The sequence below is a fragment of the Canis lupus genome, chromosome 15 (genome assembly GCF_011100685.1).
Source record: "Canis lupus familiaris isolate Mischka breed German Shepherd chromosome 15, alternate assembly UU_Cfam_GSD_1.0, whole genome shotgun sequence".
NCBI lineage: Eukaryota > Metazoa > Chordata > Mammalia > Carnivora > Canidae > Canis > Canis lupus.
In genome coordinates, this window is record NC_049236.1 from 1,634,581 (window position 1) to 1,654,150 (window position 19,570).

The 19,570-nt window shown below is 54.0% G+C and overlaps 1 protein-coding gene across 6 annotated transcripts in view; it reads left to right on the forward strand.

Annotated features, from left to right (window-relative positions):
* The window catches only part of HIVEP3 (HIVEP zinc finger 3), a 459,199-nt gene that overhangs the window by 396,763 nt on the left and 42,866 nt on the right, over positions 1-19,570 (forward strand). For all 6 annotated transcript variants that reach the window (XM_038557696.1, XM_038557695.1, XM_038557699.1 and 3 more), the window contains 2 exons: positions 1,686-7,319; positions 11,550-11,695. In XM_038557696.1, the coding sequence (XP_038413624.1) occupies positions 2,247-7,319; positions 11,550-11,695 (5,219 nt within the window). In that variant the 5' untranslated portion in view covers positions 1,686-2,246. The remainder of the gene's footprint in view (positions 1-1,685; positions 7,320-11,549; positions 11,696-19,570) is intronic.

The following is a 19,570-nucleotide window of genomic DNA, read 5'->3' on the forward strand; positions in this document are numbered from 1 at the left end:
CTGTCACGCCTCTAGACACCTGCAGATGCTTTCCAGGGATACGGCCATGCCCCTTGGGGCCAAGCCAGTGCTTTGGTAGAACATGGAGCTGCAGACTGCAGCACCCATTGAGCCACAGAAGGCCTAGAGGACATCTCTTCATTGAGGCAGGGGATGCGCCCTGGCCAGGGGTCGGGACGCACTGGGTGGTCTGACCATGCCACCATCACAGTGGAAGTTTGAGGGAAAATCACATCATCCTTCTAGCTTCAACCTCCTCATCTGTCAAGTGAGGGGATTAGATGAGACACTCCATCTCTAAGAATCCCCTAGGAGGCCGGGGTGTAATTTAAGTCCCCAGAGCAAAGATGAAAAGTTTTCACCAGACGCCCAGAGACAGCACTTGTGCCTGGTTTGGGTCACAAGGTAAATATTCATTGTAAGGAAACCATTTGTTCCAGCTTGCCTGGGACAGCCCTGGTTTATTCCTTTTGCTCTTCCATAATTATTAGTACTGCCTCTTTCACTCTCAAAAGTGCCCCAGTTCAGATAATATGATCTGGTGTCCACCCTACGGACAGGAATACGGGGAATGAGATTCCTCAGCCTTCCCCACCCTTGGCCTGCTTTGTGAGGATGCCTTCTCTGCCTGCGTTAAAGGAGGCCTTTGACTTGCTCAAAGAATAGCCGAGTTCTGACCTTCTGTCGACAAAAGTCAGTCGCTGCATTTGCTGGAGGACTGTCATTTGAAGACGTGGGTGACCTCGTGCACCATTGACTGCCCCGTGTGAAGTGCCACATGAAAAGGTTCTCTGCAAGCAATACTTTGCTTCCTGCAAAGAACTTAGATATTTCCTCCTCTCTGGCTCTAAGGGCTCTGTGATGGACCACATCTCCCTCTCCTCTTTGGCTGCCAGGAAAAGCTGGAGGAACCTTCCAGAATGATCCTCCCAGCTCTTGTTTGGCAGAGTAGCCACGGCTGTGTTAGACTGTGAGTTTGCACAGGCTGGGGTGGTGGTTTTAGCTTTTCCATGAAACATGGGCTTGGGTTAGCAAGGAGAATAAAACCATGAATGGTGCCCCTCATGGCTACCTTCAGAGCCCAGGGCCAGAGAAAGAAGAAGAGTCACCTGAAAATAATCTATCCCTTGGAAAGCTCATCCCTGAATAACACCTCCGCACCTCCTCCTGCACCAGCTGTAGGACCAGCCCACATCTGTCCAGTGACATCCATGGCCATTGTCCTGCTGGATTCCATTGAAGCCCCAAGGCACAGTTGAGGCAGGACTTGATGTTACCCCATTGTATAGATTGGGCAACTGAGCCTTCGGGAGCTGAACCTACCTCAGGGCAGAGCTGAGGCCTCCCATCCCCAAGTGTCCTGCAGTTTCCAGAGCCTTCCCCTCCCCTTCCACTCCTACCACCCCACACAGCCACAGTCCTCAGAACCGCAGGTGGCACTCTGGGCACCCAACACCCCTGTGAATGCAGGTGAGGGAGGTTCGGGCCATGATCAGGTGCAGAGAGTGGGGGGCTGTGACTTTCGGTCGAGTCTCCCTGGTTAATCTTCCAGGGACATCACTGTGTGTCACAGAGTCTGAGTTGCACGGGTCATGGACAAATCGCAGTAACTCTCTCTTCTCTTGTGTGTGTGTGTGTGTGTGTGTGTGTGTGTGTGTGTCTGCGTGTGTGCTTTCATCAAGTAGAAGAGCGTGAATTTCCCTCGGCGGCCGCTGTTCTCCATCCCGGGACCAAAGGGGAGAAGGGACCTGACAGAGCTGCCCAAGGCTCCAGCGTGGCTTCTTGAGAGCCGGGACCAGGGATGATTGGGCCGTGCATACAGATGTCTCTAGCCTCCAACCGTTCGCATAGCACACAGGGGACTCGTGGGTGGCCACTTGCCACTGCCAACTGAAACAGTATGATGGCGACATCGACGTCCTTCATGACGTTTCCACGACAGACATTCAGGCAGAAAGTGCCGGTGCGTTTTCTGTCTTCAAAGTAGAGGGCCATGCCTCACCAATGTGAATAGTTTGGGCCCCGATGACCTGCTCTGAGTCCACTCGCAGCCAGTGACACTTGCAAAAAAAAAAAAAAAAAAAAAAAAAAAAAAAACCACCTCCCAAAGCCCATCTTGGGTTTGGTTTCCGTAACTCTTGACCAATGTGGCCAAAGCCAGACGCCTCCTTGGGACACTTGGATTATTCATAAATGCAGCCTGCCCCAACCCTCCCTGAATAGCATCTGAAGTCTCTGTGGAGGTCATGGATCCTGAACAAAGTGTCAAGGGCACCAAGAAGGCTGAGGGAAGTCCCCGGAAGCGGCTGACCAAAGGAGAGGCCGTGCAGGCCAGCGTTGCGTCCAGCACCCCATACCCAGGCAGCAGCACAGCCGCCACCCAAGAGGGCCCCCTCCAAGAGCTCCTAGCCCCGCAGCCCTTCCCGGGCCCCCCGTCGGTTCTTAGGGAAGGCTCTCAGGAGAAAACCGGCCAGCAGCAGAAGCCCTCCAAGAGGTCCTCCATTGACACCTCCGTCCCCATCTCGCAGCTTCCGCAGCACCCTCTGACACCAGCATTCATGTCGCCTGGCAAACCGGAGCATCTCCTGGAGGGGTCCACGTGGCAGCTGGTGGACCCCATGAGACCCGGACCCTCAAGCTCCTTCGTGACCCCTGGGCTCCATCCACCAAGCCAGCTCCTCCCCTCCCATGCTTCCATCATCCCCCCCGAGGACCTGCCTGGCATCCCCAAAGTCTTCGTGCCCCGTCCCTCCCAGGTGTCCCTGAAGCCCCCAGAAGAGGCGCACAAGAAGGAGAGGAAACCGCAGAAGCCGGGCAAGTACATATGCCAGTACTGCAGCCGGCCCTGCGCCAAGCCCAGCGTGCTCCAGAAGCATATCCGCTCGCACACGGGCGAGCGGCCCTACCCCTGCGGCCCCTGCGGCTTCTCCTTCAAGACCAAGAGTAACCTGTACAAGCACAGGAAGTCCCATGCTCACCGCATCAAGGCCGGCCTGGCCTCGGGAGTGGGTGGCGAGATGTACCCCCCGGGGCTGGAGATGGAGAGGATCCCCGGGGAGGAGTTCGAGGAGCCCACCGAGGGGGAAAGCACAGACTCGGAGGACGAAACAGGCACCGCGTCCGCCCACCCCGCAGAGCTCTCCCCCAGGCCCAAGCACCCGCTCCTGTCCAGCGGATTGTACAGCTCCGGGAGCCAGGGCTCCAGCCACGATCGCTGCTCCCTGTCCCAGTCCAGCTCGGCCCCGTCGCTCGAGGACCCCGCTCCATTCACGGAACCCTCATCCGAACACCCCCTGAGCCAGAAACCCGAAGACACCCACACCATAAAGCAGAAGCTGGCCCTCCGCCTGAGTGAGAGGAAGAAGGTGATGGACGAGCAGGCGTTTCTGAGCCCGGGCAGCAAAGGGAGCACAGAATCTGGGTATTTCTCCCGCTCTGAGAGCGCCGAGCAGCAGGTCAGCCCCCCGAACACCAACGCCAGGTCCTACGCCGAGATCATCTTTGGCAAGTGCGGGCGGATCGGGCAGCGGACGGCCATGCTGACGGCCACCTCCACCCAGCCCCTCCTGCCCCTGTCCTCCGAAGACAAGCCCAGCCTGGTGCCTTTGTCTGTGCCCCGGACGCAGGTCATTGAGCACATCACCAAGCTCATCACCATCAACGAGGCCGTGGTGGACACCAGCGAGATCGACAGCGTGAAGCCAAGGAGGAGCTCGCTGTCCAGGCGCAGCAGCATGGAGTCCCCCAAATCCAGCCTCTACCGGGAGCCCCTGTCGTCCCACGGCGACAAGACAAGCAAGCCCGAACAATCACTGCTGAGCCTCCAGCACCCGCCCAGCACCACCCCCCCTGTGCCTCTGCTGAGAAGCCACTCAATGCCTTCTGCCACCTGCACCCTCAGTACCCCCCACCACACCTTCCGAGGTAGCTACTCCTTCGACGACCACATCACCGACTCTGAAGCCCTGAGCCGCAGCAGTCACGTGTTTACCTCCCACCCCCGGATGCTCAAGCGCCAGCCGGCCATCGAACTACCTTTGGGAGGGGAGTACAGTTCCGAGGAGCCGGGGCCCAGTAGCAAAGACGCGGCCTCCAAAGCCTCAGACGAGCCAGAAACCAAGGAAAGCGAACTCACCAAAAAGACCAAGAAGGGTTTGAAAACGAAAGGGGTGATCTATGAATGTAACATATGTGGTGCTCGGTACAAGAAACGGGACAACTACGAGGCCCATAGGAAGTACTACTGCTCGGAGCTTCAGATCACGAAGCCCATCCCTGCGGGTGCTCACACGTCCCCAGAAGCCGAAAAGAGTCAGGCCGAGCACGAGCCCTGGCCCCAGATGATGCATTATAAACTGGGGACCACCTTGGAGCTCACTCCGCTGAGGAAGAGGAGGAAAGAGAAGAGCCTTGGGGATGAGGAGGAGCCACCTGCCTTTGAGTCCACCAAAAGTCAGTTTGGCGGCCCCGGACCGTCCGAGGCTGCTCGGAACCTTCCCCTGGAGTCCACCAAGTCACCAGCAGAACCGAGTAAGTCAGTGCCCTCCCTGGAGGGACCCACGGGCTTCCAGCCAAGGACTCCCAAGCCAGGGTCTGGTCTAGAGTCTGGGAAGGAGAGGAGAACCATATCCAAAGAAATTTCTGTCATCCAGCACACCAGCTCCTTCGAGAAGTCCGACTCTCTGGAGCAGCCCAGTGGCTTGGAAGGGGAAGACAAGCCCCCGGGCCCATTCTCCTCTCCCCCACCCGCCCCGCACGGACGCTCGGCCCACTCCCTACAGCCCAGGCTGGTCCGCCAGCCCAACATTCAGGTCCCCGAGATCCTGGTGACTGAGGAGCCCGACCGGCCAGACACGGAGCCCGAGCCGCCCCCTAAGGAACCCGAGAAGACGGAGGAATTCCAGTGGCCCCAGCGCAGCCAGACACTTGCCCAGCTCCCGGCCGAGAAGCTGCCGCCCAAGAAGAAGAGGCTGCGCCTGGCGGAGATGGCCCAGTCGTCGGGGGAGTCCAGCTTTGAGTCTTCTGCACCCCTGTCTCGCAGCCCTAGCCAGGAGAGCAGTGTCTCTCTGAGCGGGTCCAGCCGCTCTGCCTCCTTCGAGAGGGATGACCACGGAAAAGCTGAGGCCCCCGGGCTCTCGTCTGACCCACGCCCCAAACCCTTGGGCACCCACATGCTGACCGTCCCCAGCCACCACCCGCATGCCCGAGAGATGCGGAGGTCAGCCTCAGAGCAGAGCCCCAACATTTCCCATTCTGCCCATATGACCGAGACACGCAGCAAATCATTCGACTACGGCAGCTTGTCCTTGACAGGCCCTTCCGGGCCAGCCCCGGCGGCTCCAGCAGCCCCGGCCACCCCGGCCGCCCCGCCAGAGAGAAGGAAGTGCTTTTTGGTGAGACAGGCCTCTCTGAGCAGGCCTCCAGAGACCGAGCCGGAGGGCACCCCCAAGGGAAGACAGGAGAGCGAGGAACCAAAGCCCTCATGCAGTAAGCCTTCCACCAAGAGCTCGTTGCCCCAGATTTCCTCAGCGGCCACCTCGCACAGCGGGCACCCGGGAGGCAAGAGCCAGGTGCAGGACAGACCCCCACTGGGGTCCACTCCGCCCTACACAGAAGCCCTGCAGGTGTTCCATCACCCCATTGCCCAGCTCCCCTTGCACGAGAAGCCGTACCTGCCCCCACCCGTCTCTCTTTTCTCCTTCCAGCACCTCTTGCAGCATGAGCCAGGACAGTCTTCAGAATTCTTCTCCACCCAGGCCATGTCCAGCCTCCTCTCTGCACCGTACTCCATGCCCCCGCTTCCCCCTACCCTATTTCAAGCCCCGCCACTTCCTCTCCAGCCTACGGTTCTGCACCCAGGCCAGCTCCACCTCCCCCAGCTCATGCCTCACCCAGCCAGCATCCCCTTCCGGCAGCCCCCTTCATTTCTCCCTGTGCCGTACCCTGCCTCGTCGGCGCTCTCTTCTGGATTTTTCCTGCCTCTGCAATCCCAATTCCCACTTCCGCTCCCTGGCGATGTGGAAAGCCATCTGCCCCAGATCAAAACCAGCGTAGCCCCGCTGGCGACAGGAACCACCGGCCTCTCCCCCAGCACAGAGTACAGCAGTGACATCCCACTTCCCCCTGTGGCTCCCCCAGCCAGCTGCTCGGCACCCACCTCAGCCCCTCCGCTGACCCTGCCTGCCTGTCCAGACACCATGGTGTCCCTGGTTGTGCCCGTCCGCATTCAGACCAACATGCCATCCTATGGGAGTGCCATGTACACCACCCTCTCCCAGATCCTGGTCACCCAGTCCCAAGGCAGCTCAGCAACTGTGACTCTTCCTAAGTACGAGGAGCCCCCATGCAAAGGGACGACTGTGTGTGGGACAGATGTGTACGAGGCTGGGCCTGGATTGGCCAGGGTAAGTGAAGAGCAGAGCAGAGGTTTCCCGACTCCATACTTGAGAGTGCCTGTGACATTTCCTGAAAGAAAAGGCACTTCCCTATCATCGGAGAGTGTCTTGAGCCTGGAGGGGAGCTCTTCAACGGTGGGGGGGAGCAAACGCGTCCTTTCACCAGCTGGCAGCCTTGAACTCACCATGGAGACCCAGCAGCAAAAAAGGGTGAAGGAAGAGGAGGCTTCCAAGGCAGATGAAAAACTCGAGCTGGTAAAGCCGTGCAGTGTGGTGCTGACCAGCACGGAGGATGGCAAGAGGCCAGAGAAATCCCACTTGGGCAGCCAGGGCCAGGGCAGGAGGGAGCTGGAAATGGTGTCCAGCCTATCCTCAGATCCATCGGACCCCAAGGAAATGACTCCCCTTCCTCACTCCTCACTGCCCCATGTGACGGCCCCAGGCTCAGAGGCTTTGAAGGAATACGCCCAGCCATCTGGTAAGCCTCACCGGAGAGGGCTGCCCCCACTGAGTGTGAAGAAAGAAGATTCCAAGGAACAACCTGACCTCCCTCCACTGGCACCTTCCAGCTCGCTGCCTCTGTCAGAAACGTCCCCAAGACCAGCCAAGCCGCAAGAAGGTACGGACTCAAAGAAGGTACTGCAGTTCCCCAGCCTTCACACGACCACTAATGTCAGTTGGTGCTATTTAAACTACATTAAGCCAAATCACATCCAGCATGCAGATAGGAGGTCCTCTGTTTACGCTGGTTGGTGCATAAGTTTGTACAACCCCAACCTTCCGGGGGTTTCCACTAAAGCTGCTTTGTCCCTCCTGAGGTCTAAGCAGAAGGTGAGCAAAGAAACATACACCATGGCCACAGCTCCGCATCCTGAGACAGGAAGGCTTGTGCCATCCAGCTCCCGCAAGCCACGCATGACAGAGGTAAGTCAGCCTTGTTCTTCCCGCTGATTTGGCAAGCCTCTGCTGAGCTTTTAAGGCCACGTCCCCCTCAGGGTCCGTTTACGTAACTAGAGCCAGATGACTGTGCAGATTTCCTCTCCGTCCACTGTGACTGGCCACCTCAGAAGGAAAAATGTATTTATTGGGTTTCTTTGTCGGTGTGTTCCTCACATCACTAGACTAGATACATCTCAGTAAAGTGAGCTTTGAGGTGATCCTGCATCCCCGTTAGCTGCTATCATAAAATCAAAGACGCCATCTGAGCCATGAAAAAAAAACTCTCCAAAAGACTGTGTAGGAAAATTTGGCTGATAGGAAAGCCTGCAGCAATTTCAGAATTTTATGCCACCCCACAAGTTCTGTTAGCCTTTTCTTGCTTTTCTTATTCTCCACACCCACTATTTCCATTCTCTCGTACCACTCAAAATCTTCTCGTACCCGAGTTTCTAGAATGTGACACAAGAAGCTCCCAAAATACCCACTCTTTCCCTCCTATGAGTGGGATAGCCCACAGAGCTCGACTGCCATGTTCCTCATCACCAGTAGGGGTAAGAGCACTCACAGCCTGACCCATCTGTGCTGTGTGGGAACACCTGGCCCTGACTGAGGGCTTGTCACATGCACCCTCCAGGGCCTCTAGCCCGAGGCTGCTCTGGGAGCCATAGAGTAACTGACCCCTGCAAGTTCAGGAAGTTTGAAATTTGATCATTCCAGCTTTGCTTCAGATACATGACACCCCCGTACCCTGAGAAGGCTGGCCTGGGCATCCAGGCCATGCAATGTTATGCCGACTTGGTGTTTGTGGAGTAAGAGTTGAGCTTGTTGCTTGAGTACCCTCAGTGTGCCAAGTACTGTGCCAAATCCATTAAGTGCTTGTCCCTACCTGCAAGGCAGCAGTACCATCTCCCATTTATAGAGGAGAGACCCAAGGGTCAGAGGGTGAGAGATGTCAAGGTCACACAGCAGGTAACGGGCACACCGAGAATTTGAACTTAGACCTGTCTGACTCCAGATGATTGATTTTTCTTCTTGCAATTATTTGAGGAAAGAAAACCGTAAAAGTGACTGCAGATTTTTAAATGTTCAACAATGTGTTTTCAGACCAGACACTTTGATCAAATCAGGCATAAATCCACTAAACTAAATTCATATCTCAGATACATGAACAAAGCTGTGTTCAGGGGCACCTCCTATATTCGTTTCCTCCCTTTTATCACCGAGTGCCTTTTGTGCTCAGAATTTGTCCTTGGCTCAGCTGACTCTTCACAGGATCATTTCCCACATATGTTCTCTGAATATCCTTGTCAGTCTACAGGCATCCCTAGACGAGATGTCCACTTTTGCTGTAAACATCATGACCAATGTGCTCTCCATTGTGTCCTACTGGTGATGCCCACGATACTGTTGTAATTATATTCACACTTATGACTTCTTGTGCCCCTGCTGTGGGCCAAGTAGTGTGGAACTTTACTTTCATCCTCACAACCACCTTGAAAGGGTACTATATCACCATTTTATGGAGGAGAAGGCCAATTCACAGAGATGTTAGGTAGCCTGTACACGGGTGCGCAGTTAATAAATGGCAGAGCCCGGATTCAAACCTAGACCTCGCCTCGAAGCCCTTTCAAATGATCTGGACTGCCTCTCTGTTTTAATGACTATACACTAAAAGGCCATTTTTAAAAAAGGAAGAGTTAATTTAGCTTAATCAAGTTGGGGAATCTTTTGTTTAAAATACTGCTTTCAAAATAAAATAAAATACTGCTTTCATAAAATGAGCTGAAACCTACAAACTTTTCCTTGGAATAATTCATTTGATTCACTGGCCTGTTTCCTACCAGAAGTGCACCAATCCAGTGCCTTAACATAACTGCATGGCCCATGGCTTTATGCCTTCCCACATTCATGCCTCTATCTCTGGCCTCTGCTTGCATATCTCCAGTGATGGGGAGCTCACTACCTCTTGGTACAACACAACCCATCTTTGGGCAGTGCCTTTAAAAAGTTCTTTACTGAGTTTGTCATCTTGTAGCTTCCATTGTTTGTTAGTAGCTCTGAAAAGGCCCTTTAGGCTATCTTAGCATTTTAAAAATCTTCCAAACTGTCTTCATGTAGTTCTAGGCTACTCTATCAGGATTGAGTTGGGTCACAGGTAGTTTTTTCCCATATATAAGGCCTGAAGAGGGCAGCCCCAGTTGCGCAGCGGTTTAGCGCTGCCTGCAGCCCGGGGTGTGATCCTGGAGACCCGGGATCGAGTCCCACATCAGGCTTGTTGCATGGGGCCTACTTCTCCCTCTGCCTGTGTCTCTGCCTCTCTCTCTCTCTCTCTCTCTCTCTGTGTGTGTGTGTGTCTCTATGAATAAATAAATAAAATCTTTAAAAAAATATATAAGGCCTGAAGAAACCGAAGCTTATTACAAACATCACTTTGAAGCCACATTACATTCCTCAATTTCTCCTGCTTTTTTTTTCTCCTTGGGGATCATTTTTGACAACCACATACTGCAAACAGATTGAAAACTAGGACTCCAGTGCCAAATTACCCCGATTTGAATCCCACTACCTCACTTACTAGCAGTGTGACCTTGGGCCAGTTACCTCTTCCATCTGTGCCTTGGTTTCCTCATCTATAAACTGGAGATATTAAAAATAGCTCACAGGGCTGTGAAGATAACTGAGTTAAAATATACAAAGTGTGTTTAGAATAGTGCTTGGCACGCTGGCACTCAATAATCATTTTTACAATTCAAAGACAATCATATTATTGTCTTTAAAAGCCAACATGGATTCCTGGTCCCCCACCCTGCCCCCCACTCAGTTCCAACAGCGTTTCCTGATAGAGTAGTGTGTTGCTGCCCAAACCAGCCTCATCTAGCTTTGCCCAGACATTACAGCTGGTGGTGAGAGAGAAGTCATCCATCAGCCTATGGAAGGCCCCTTGGTCATTCCACAGATGGCCCAGATGAGATAGTAAAAACAGCATGCTCTGGAAATCCATGGGCATTGCACAAAGTCCATTGCCTCCTGCCAAGGCAGCAATCCGTGGCCTCACTTGGTTTGCACTCCTCATCTCCAATTCTGAAGAAACTGTGTGAGTGGGGTGGGAGGGCACTGAGTCATAGATGTTGGCCCTGGAATGGATCTTCAAGATAATCTAAATCCCCTCAGAGATTAACTAATCCCAGAGAGAGAAACAATCCACCCAAGGGTGGCTCAGCACGCAGTGGTGGCCTATGTGGTGCTAAGAATCAGATCCCCTGATTCCCAACCAGCTACCTTTCTGCTCAGCTCAACCCACCTGCATAGGGACAGGCATGACGGCTGGCACAGGAACCGGTGGTTTAGATTATCTCTGCACCGGGAGACGTGGTTGCTTTCTCCCTCTGGCTGTAAACGTGACCTTAATTGGCAGTGGTGTGAAGTAGGATGTAGGATGAGAATCTCACTCTGGGCACTGTTGGCCCCAGCCCCCAGCCCTGCATCACAGCTCCCTATTCAAAGGTGGGCCCACTTGCTGCTGCCATCAGAGGGTCTAGATGGCAGCATGAGCCAGCTCTCCTGAGCCAGCTCTCACCACTGAGGCCCATAGCTCTGTAGAGCATGGGTTCCCTTAGACTACCAGCCAGAGCCTGCACACCCCCGTCCAGGTGCGTGGCCATCAGTGAGACGCACAGCCTTGGTCAGGGCCCTCAGGAGACCCGCACTCTGCTCCAGGCAGTGCCCTTCACTTGCAGAGTGACCTTGATTTCCTGATCTATAAGACAGAATTGGAGCAGTTAATCTCCGGGGTAGAGTCTTCATTTATGTGCGCAACATCACTCACGCTAGCTTCTCTGAGGCAGGCTCTGCTTTGGGTGCTGGTGTGACCGAGGACACCCAAGATGAGGACCTGTCCCCGGAAGGTTCTAGGCTAGTGTGAAAGGGAAAGCAAACAAAGCTTTTGTGGGAAGGCCTGGTCCTCCCAGGAGAAAGTCCTGGTGGGAGCCCCCATTTCGACACAGCTAACCAGGTGGCCTTGCAGGAGGGTCTTCACCTGTCCGGGGGTCCATTTCCTTCCTTCCGCAAACCGCAGCTTCTAGCCCCTCTTCACAGGGTAGAGGGAAGTGTACGTGAGCCAGGCACAGCGGAGAGTAAGCATGCAATGCCATCGAGGGCGCCGTCCCATTGCTCCCGTTTAACAGCAGTGATTTTGTCGTTCCTGCGGTGGGCCAGGTTCACCTCCCTTCGCTGGTTTCCTCGGAAGGCCAGAAAGATCTAGCTAGAGTGCAGAAGGAAGAAGAGAAGCGAGGCAAGCCGGAGGAGGATGCTCCTGCCTCCAAAAGAGGGGAGCCAGCGAGGATCAAAATCTTCGAAGGAGGGTAAGAATCATGTTTGGTTTGCAATGTTTGCTTCTGCTTCCTGTGGAGTGAGAGCCAGTCCCGTCTGCGCCGAGGCGGGCAGCGCCTCCCCGGGCAGGGCCCGCAGGTGCTTTCCGGCAGATGCCACCTTCGTGGGACTCGCAGGCCATCTGTGTTCGGAGCACCGGGCTCCCTGGCAGGGGATGGGAAGCTGAGGCCTGCAGCAGTCTGGGTCTTTCTTCAGCCTCTCCTTGCCTCAGACGTTGGCCACGGGTTTCTAGTCGCTGCATTGGGGCGGATAGTGCGTCCCCTCGGTCCTGTCCGGACTGCCACCTACCTTGGTGCACGTTTCCCAAAGAATCACCTCTGTCCTGCCCAAGCGGCCGTGTGGACGTGCCTGGTGGCCCACAGGGGACTCGGGCCCTGCCCACAGGCTGTCTGCAGGGCTCATGATGAACGCGCTGCCCACTCCAGCTGTCTACACCGGTCCCAGGCTCGTTGGTAACTATTTGGAATATCATCCCTGGATTTTTACCGTTGGCACTTATCTTTGAAAACCTAATGATCTGAACATCTGACACCTCACTCTGGGGGGCCCTCTGGGCTTCAGCAGGGTGCCTTGTTTCGGACTTGCTTTGTGGAAGTTTTGTGCAAGCTGTGTTCTGTGTGACCACGTGTTTGCTCCCTGAGATGTGGGTGTCTGTAAGCAGAGCCTGTGGTGTCTGTCTCAGGGTCCTGTGTCTGTGTCCCCAGTGTGATCAATGCAGCCCTCATCCTACCCGGTCCCAAGGGACGATAGCATGAGGGGAAACCTCCCTCCCGTGGAGGATAGTCCTCGTGAGCACCAGCCAACATGGGGTGTCACTGGGGGGGGCCTGCCATCCTCTAGCGCCTGCGGGTGCCTGACTCACAAGGTCAAAGCGGGAGGTGCTGAGTTCCTCTGTTAGTTGGGGACAGCAGAGGTGGCCAAGCTCCCCAGAGCCACCAGAGGGCATCTTCTGGGGGCAGTGAGGAGCTTGGGCTCTCAGGAGCGGGGGCGTTTGGCAACAAAACTTGGGGAGTTGGGTTGTCACAGTGATGTGGGAGGGAGTCAGAATGGCAAAAAAAAATGCAATGGTGGGGATACCACCGTCTAGGGGAGAAGCATCCCCTACAGGGGAGTTCCAGTAGCGGCTCCATTGAGAACCACTAGACCAAAGGTTTTTCGAAATACCCTCTTTCCAACTGGAGAAGGACCAGTTTGTCTCCTGCTATTTGAACGGAGCGCCCTCTTGTGTCTCCGTGTTCTCACATCACTGGCTACGTAAGAGGCCCCCTAAGACTTCGTCCAAGGATTGATGCGTCTGGTCACAGCAACTTGCGTCCTCTCCTCGTGCTTCCAGAACTGTCTGTGAGGCCCCGAGGGGCTGCTGAGAGATAGCTGGTGTGCAGGAAGAGGTTTGCTTCTTCCCTGAGAAGCCGCTGCCTGCAGACTGAGATCGGGTCCCCCAGGCGGCCCTCTGCTGCCCTGGTTTCCCCAGGAGGCCTGAGTGGGGGCAGGGAAGCTGGCAGGAGCCTCTACCCCCGCCCCCCCGAGAGTTCACAGCTCCAGGCACCTGCTAGAAGCTCTGCCTCATGGTCTGCCTTCAGCTGCAATGCCAAAGGTTACACCTGAGTCCCCTTCTCTTCCTACGGCCTGGGCGTTGTGCTCGCGCACATACACACACACACACCTGCCGCCCCACTGTCCCGCCCAGGTTGCCGCTTAGTCAGTCCCACCTGCTCTGTTCCAGAATCTCTGCTTGCCATTGCCAGTTGGAACACTTCAGGGCCGTGTAATGTCACCCATCAGATTCTCTTCTCCTGCAGCCCAGCTGTCCCATCTGGGCTCCTGCTGCACCTCCCACCCCAGCTTCTGACGACCCCTCTCTAGTCGTGGTCACCTGGGGGCTGGTATCTGTCACCAGGAGTGCTTGGAAACTTGGAGGAGAATTATGTTTGGTTGTCACGTAACTAGAGGCACCGCCAACCTTTCATGGATGGGGCCAAGAATGCGACCATCCAGTCAACCAACCACGAAACCCCTTATCCCCCTCAAACCGCTGAGGGTGTCCCCCACCCAGAATTGAATATACCCTTCAAGCACACCCATCTGAGGCCTCTTTGTCTTAGACTCATTTACTCCTTTTTTCTTTCTTCTTTTTTTTTTAACACAGCAAGCAGGCATAGCACTCCAGGACACGTTTGGCAAGGGTCTGCAGTCGGCTCCTGTTCCTAGGAGTCACTAAGAGATCTAAGGCGACAGAGACTGAGAAAGATGAAAAATTGTCAGTTGTGCAACGGCTCATATAGCTTCCACCCAGAAGTTTCTACTTCCATTATACTGGCCAGGGCAAGCCCTGCAGCCTCACCAACCCCAGTGAGAGTGGAAGACTGCAGGCCTACTGGTCCTACTGTGCACATGGGGGGCCAGATATTTGGGTTGAGAGGTGCACATGGGCGGGGCACAGAGATATTTTGTAGACAGCGCTGACTATTCTGGTGGATTTAACATATGTCTGCAACTTGTTTTTACTCAACAGTATTGTTGAGATGTCCCCTTGTTGATCCGTGTAGATCTCATTCATAGCCATAAATCGAGAAGCCAGACACAAGCAGTAGATGCCATGAGCCCCACGCTCATGCGTCTTTTTGTCACTAGTCAAGCTACTCACTAGTCTCGCTACCTTTCGTCCTGACCTCCAACCCAGCAATCAATCAAGTAATCAATCCATCAAGCAGGAGCCATTTATTCAATGCCTTCTGGGTGCTCTGTGCCAGAAGACACCCAGAGTCAAGGGGGTAAACCGCAGGTCTGCCCTCAAGGTGCTTGGAGATTGTTTCACTTGCCATCAGAGGCCCGGTGCTGAGGTTGGGCTGCTAGTGTTGAGATGCTCCCAGCGGGTGAGGACCTCTGGGGCTGGACAGCCACAAGGGGCTTCCCGGACAAGGTGGGGCTCGGCCTGCAAAGATGGGTGACACTGGGGCAGGTGGAGAGGGACGGTAGCTCGGTCGCTGGGTGTAATGGTGACACACGTACCTGGTCAGTCGGACTGATTTCTTTTGGCCTTGAGAGTTCTCTCTCATCAACATCACCTCTCTCTTCTTCAAACCTTGTCCCTGCGCCAGCAACGCTAAATCTGGGTCTCCATCTATATCCCCTTGCTTCTGAGGCTTCCTGGTCCCCTCGATTTCAGCATCATGCTAACCAAGCGGCCAACAGAATCTTCTTCTATGTCCAGACCTCAGATGGTGTACCCAGACCTTCATGCTCAAAACCTTAGCATCATTTTGGGTGCCTTTGCTCCTGATCCCCACCTTCCAGTGAGCCCACAAATTCTGGTGTCCACACGAAGTGGTTCATGGCTCGGGTGTGATCTCCCTTATTCCCTGTGCCCTGTCTCTGGTCTCCCTCTCTCCAGACTCCCATGTGGGAGCCATTGAGTGTCTTTGATTGTGGTTCTTCAGCCCCAGGGCTTCCTATGGTGGCCTGAGCCCCAGAATCCAGTTAAAACACAGGCTGGTCTTCCTGGACCTGCTGTCTGACCTGCCCCTGCTGTACGTCACCCTCTGTGCCCGGCTGAGCTCTGCCCACTGCCAAGTCCTCTCTGGCCTTCAGAGGCGGTACTCAACCCTCTCTTTTAACTAACCTCCCAGCTGCCCCCACACTCCCTAGTTCTCCATGTTCCTTCTGGAATAACATTGGCCCTAAAGTTCATTCCAGGACCCCTCTTGACTTGGGTCCTGGGCCCTTGCTTTGTGCACACTCTGCATCAGTCCCCATTTATTGCATTCATTTCCTGGCACACAGCCCCCTCCCTTCATTCCCCATCACTTCCACACCCAAACAAAGCCTGCATTTTCCAGCCAGGCTCTGGGAGTGCCCATCAGGAATGTGTTGGCGCTCTCACCCAGCACCTATGCATTTGCCCTGGTTGTTTTAGAAGGGCTCCTTTGTTAGGGAATGTTGTTTTCACACATACAAAGTTATATTGTTCATTGAGGGTAATGCCTATATTGTCCTAACTCAAGTTCACTTGTTGCAAGGAAAGCTGGGAGCTTAGCCCCAAGGGCTGGTGTGGAAGAAGGAGAGACTGGAATGAGTAAGAACCACCCGGCTGCAGAAAGTGGTCATTCGAGCCTTGAGGGTTGGGGAGGTTGGTGCTCAGGTCTGCAGGGAATGATGAGCTCAGACACAAGAGCCAGGGATGCCAGGCCCAGCCAGGGTGGGGATGCAGACAGCTGGCCATGGGCAGGGAGCAAGGGATTGGGGGAGGGGGCAGTGTTTAGAGGGGAGCCCAGCCTCAGCTCGGAACTGGAATCCAGGGCAGGGGAACAGCAGCTCCGCTCTGGGTGGGCCAGTGAGGTCCATCGGGTGACTCATGGACGCGGGGTTCCCCAGGGCTGTCCCCTGAGCCCTTCAGGCTTTCAGCAGGACTCTGTCCCAGACCCTGCCAACTGCATCACTCAGCTGCTGAGCTGAAAGCAGCTGGGCTCCTGTCGGACGGTGCTGGGTCCCATCCATCCTCACCTACCCAGTGTACCCCAACCCCTCACTGCCGCCGTTACCCCCCTCCTGGCCCATTCAGTTCAGCATATCCAAACTCAAAGTTTCCCACCCTAAAAACACTCCTTTGACTGAAGGGCCTACATCTCCAGATTTTTCTGCTGCCCTTTAAGGAAAAACTCTAGAAGCTGTTAACTACCCTCGCTCACCTTCCTGTCTCTCCTCCCATTCTCTCTGAGTCCATTCCAGGTGGGCCTTTGGGCTCCTCACGCCTCAGAACTACTCTTATCAAGCTCAATGGTGCCGTCCACCCTGTAGAATTCTGTGGTCAGTTCTCACTTCTGCTCCTCCCTAACCTGCTGGCAGCATTCGACACAGTGGATCCCTCCTCCTTCCCCCTTCCTTGTAACCCTTTGGTTTCCAGAGCACCATCTTTGTTGGTCTTCTTCCTTTGCCAGTGGTGCTTTCTCATCGTCTTTGGTGATTTCCCATCATCTCCTTATTTCTAAACATTAGGGTTCCTAGGGCTCGGTCTCCAGGACACCCCTTTTCTCTCTCTAAACTCCCAAGGTGACTCGATATACTGTCTGAAGGCTGATGACTCCCAGACTCATATGTCCAGCTGGACCTCTCGCCGGGGCATTGTGTCAGGTCTCCGGCCATCTGTGTAATGTCCACTGCGCCCGGTGAACTCATCCTTAGAACAACACACGCAGATGCTGAGGACCACGGTTACTCATCAGGTTCTTGGTACAATTGTCAGAATTTATTTTAAAAGTCGACTTAATCCAATGTTGCTCCATTTGAGAGAGTTTTATTTTGAACATATGTGCTTTTCTATCTCATGTATTTTCATTTCTAATAGCTGAATTTATTTTATTCAATTCTGAGAGATCATGCGGCGTACGCAGCACGTTTTATGGTGCACTCCTATTTTTTAAAGCTTCTGTGTGTGTGTGTGCATGTGTGTGTGTGCTTATGAAATAGTCGCTTGGAGAGAATATGTTTTCATTTAAAAAAAATTAAAGGTGATTCTCTTTCTCAGTAATTTTTCAGAAACCCATTTCTTCTTGGACTTTGGGGCCTACAAGTGTATCATTATTTTTCATCCTAAAGTTCCGAATTTCTGCCTTGCCTAGCCCCACCGACCTGTGAACTCCAGATTAAGGACGATGTTGAATTATGTTTTTGGCAATATTTGTTATCTCTAAAAAAAATTATAATATTTGTTATCTCTGTAATATGTGTTGAGGAACAAATTGATTAAATTTTGAATCAAATAAATAGTGATAAGTTGAAGCTTTGGGGATAAGATGTAAGCAAAATCTCATCCAGTAAACCACTCTAAAAATCCACAATGGAATGAAAAATGCATACCACTGCAGAGTTGGTAATGTGCAGGTTGTGGTGTATGGGTAGAGAAACTATGTCCATCACTGCACACTTGCTGAATGTCCTTCTGGAAGTCGTGTAAGTGACCAGGGGTGGAAGGAGTGTCTTTTGAAAGAGAGAAGCAAAGTCACTTGTTCAGATTCTGCACAGGCAACCGTATTTTTCCAGATGTTCAGCCCCAGACTGCTGTGTCTCGTGTCCATTAGTGAATCTTGTCAACTCAGCCTTTGAAACCATATCCAGAATCTTCCTATTTGTTTCCCTCACCTCCTGGGTCAAGCCACTGCCATTTCTCACCTGGATTATCACAGTGTCCTCCTATAATCGCCTGCTTCCCCCCTTTCCCACCACACTGTGTTCTCAACCCAGCAACCATTGGGATCTTGTTTCCTGTTTAATGTCAACAGACCCTGTCAGTGCTGTCCTGCACCCTCCACAGCCCTCGAGTGGCCTGTGTGTGCTGGCCTCAGCTCCTCCTTGGCCACTGGCTGCCACTCTACCCCTGCTCTCTCACCTACAGCTAGTGGCCTCTTTGTTGTTTGTCGGACATGCTTCTGCCTCAGGGCCTTTGCACTTGTTGTGCCCTGTGCCTGGAGCACTTTTCTCAGGAGTCTCATGGCTCCCTCACTTCTTTTAGTTACCCTTCAGTGAAGCCTCCCCAGACTACCTACCCACTTGTACCCTTTTCTGGCATTTCTTATTCCCCTTCCCTGTTTTATTTTTTTCCCATGTATCTACTAGTTTGTTTCTATTTCCTCCACCAGAATGCAAGCTCTGTGAGAAGGCAGGAGTTGTATTTTAGTCATTGCCGTATCCCTGACACTGAGAAAGGTGCCTGGCACATACGGCAGTGCTAGAGCATGTTTATTAAATGAAGGAATCTCCCTCCAGCCTGGTCAGGAGACTGTAGGTGAGACTGCACGTCCCTGGTCTCAGCAGCTTTTTTTTGAACCTGTGAGTAGGATCAAGGCTCTGGGTCTCAGGAAGGAGCAAGGACAAGAGTCAGGGCTGAACCAGGCTGGGCACCTGGAGTCAGGCTTGATCCAGGGCAGGGAAAGTCAGATGGTGTCAGTGATGGGGCCAGCGTCTGGGTTGGGCAGCCAAGGTCATTTGCTTGCTCACCTGTCCTGCAACCATTAAAGGTCAAGATGAAACATGTGATGCCAAAAAGGGCTGGCTCTCGGGATGCCAGCTCCCAGGCTGAGCAGACCCCCTGTGTCTTAGGGGCTGGAGAGAAGTGGCCCTGGGGGACCCTGGGGGGCCCAGATGAGTCCAGGCTGCTGGGGCCCTGCCTTCTTCCTAGACTCTCCTCATTCTCAGACTTCTCTCTCAAATAATAAGTGTGGATGGGCAGCTCTGAGTGTGGCCCCAGAGGGCTGGGGAGTCAAATGTCGAGCCCCATCACATGTGCCCACACTGGGCCTTGTTCTCTTTCTCCTCCTCCCCAAATCCTGTTGCCCCATCTCTCCTAAGGAATGTGACCTGGACTTTGGGAGGGGGTAGGAGTGGGGCACAGAAGGGCAGGCTACTGCAGAGTCCACGTGAGACATCCAGTGCCTGCGATGGGGAATGTGGCTGTAGGCCTTCCGGTGCATTAAGTATGGAGGGTGAGAAAGAGAAGCTTGGAATCAAAAAAGACCACCCTGCTTCCGGCTCGAGGGACAGTGGATGGATGGTGGTATCATTGACTGAGATGCGCAGGGAGGGCTGAGGAGTGAGAAGGAGGTTTGGGGGAGGGAGATCAAGACTTGGTAGACATGGTAATTTCGAGACGCCAGTCACACATCCGGGTGTTCAGGGGGGTGTTTGGCAGTCCCGACAGGTGAGCCTGGCATTCAGAGGCCAGGCCCGAGCTGGAAACACACACTGGGATATGTATTTGTCAATGCATGGATGCTACTTAAGGAGTGGGTCCCCTAAGAAGGTCCCCTGGGGAGATAGAATGAGAGAAAAGGAAAGAACATCCAGGACCCAGCCCG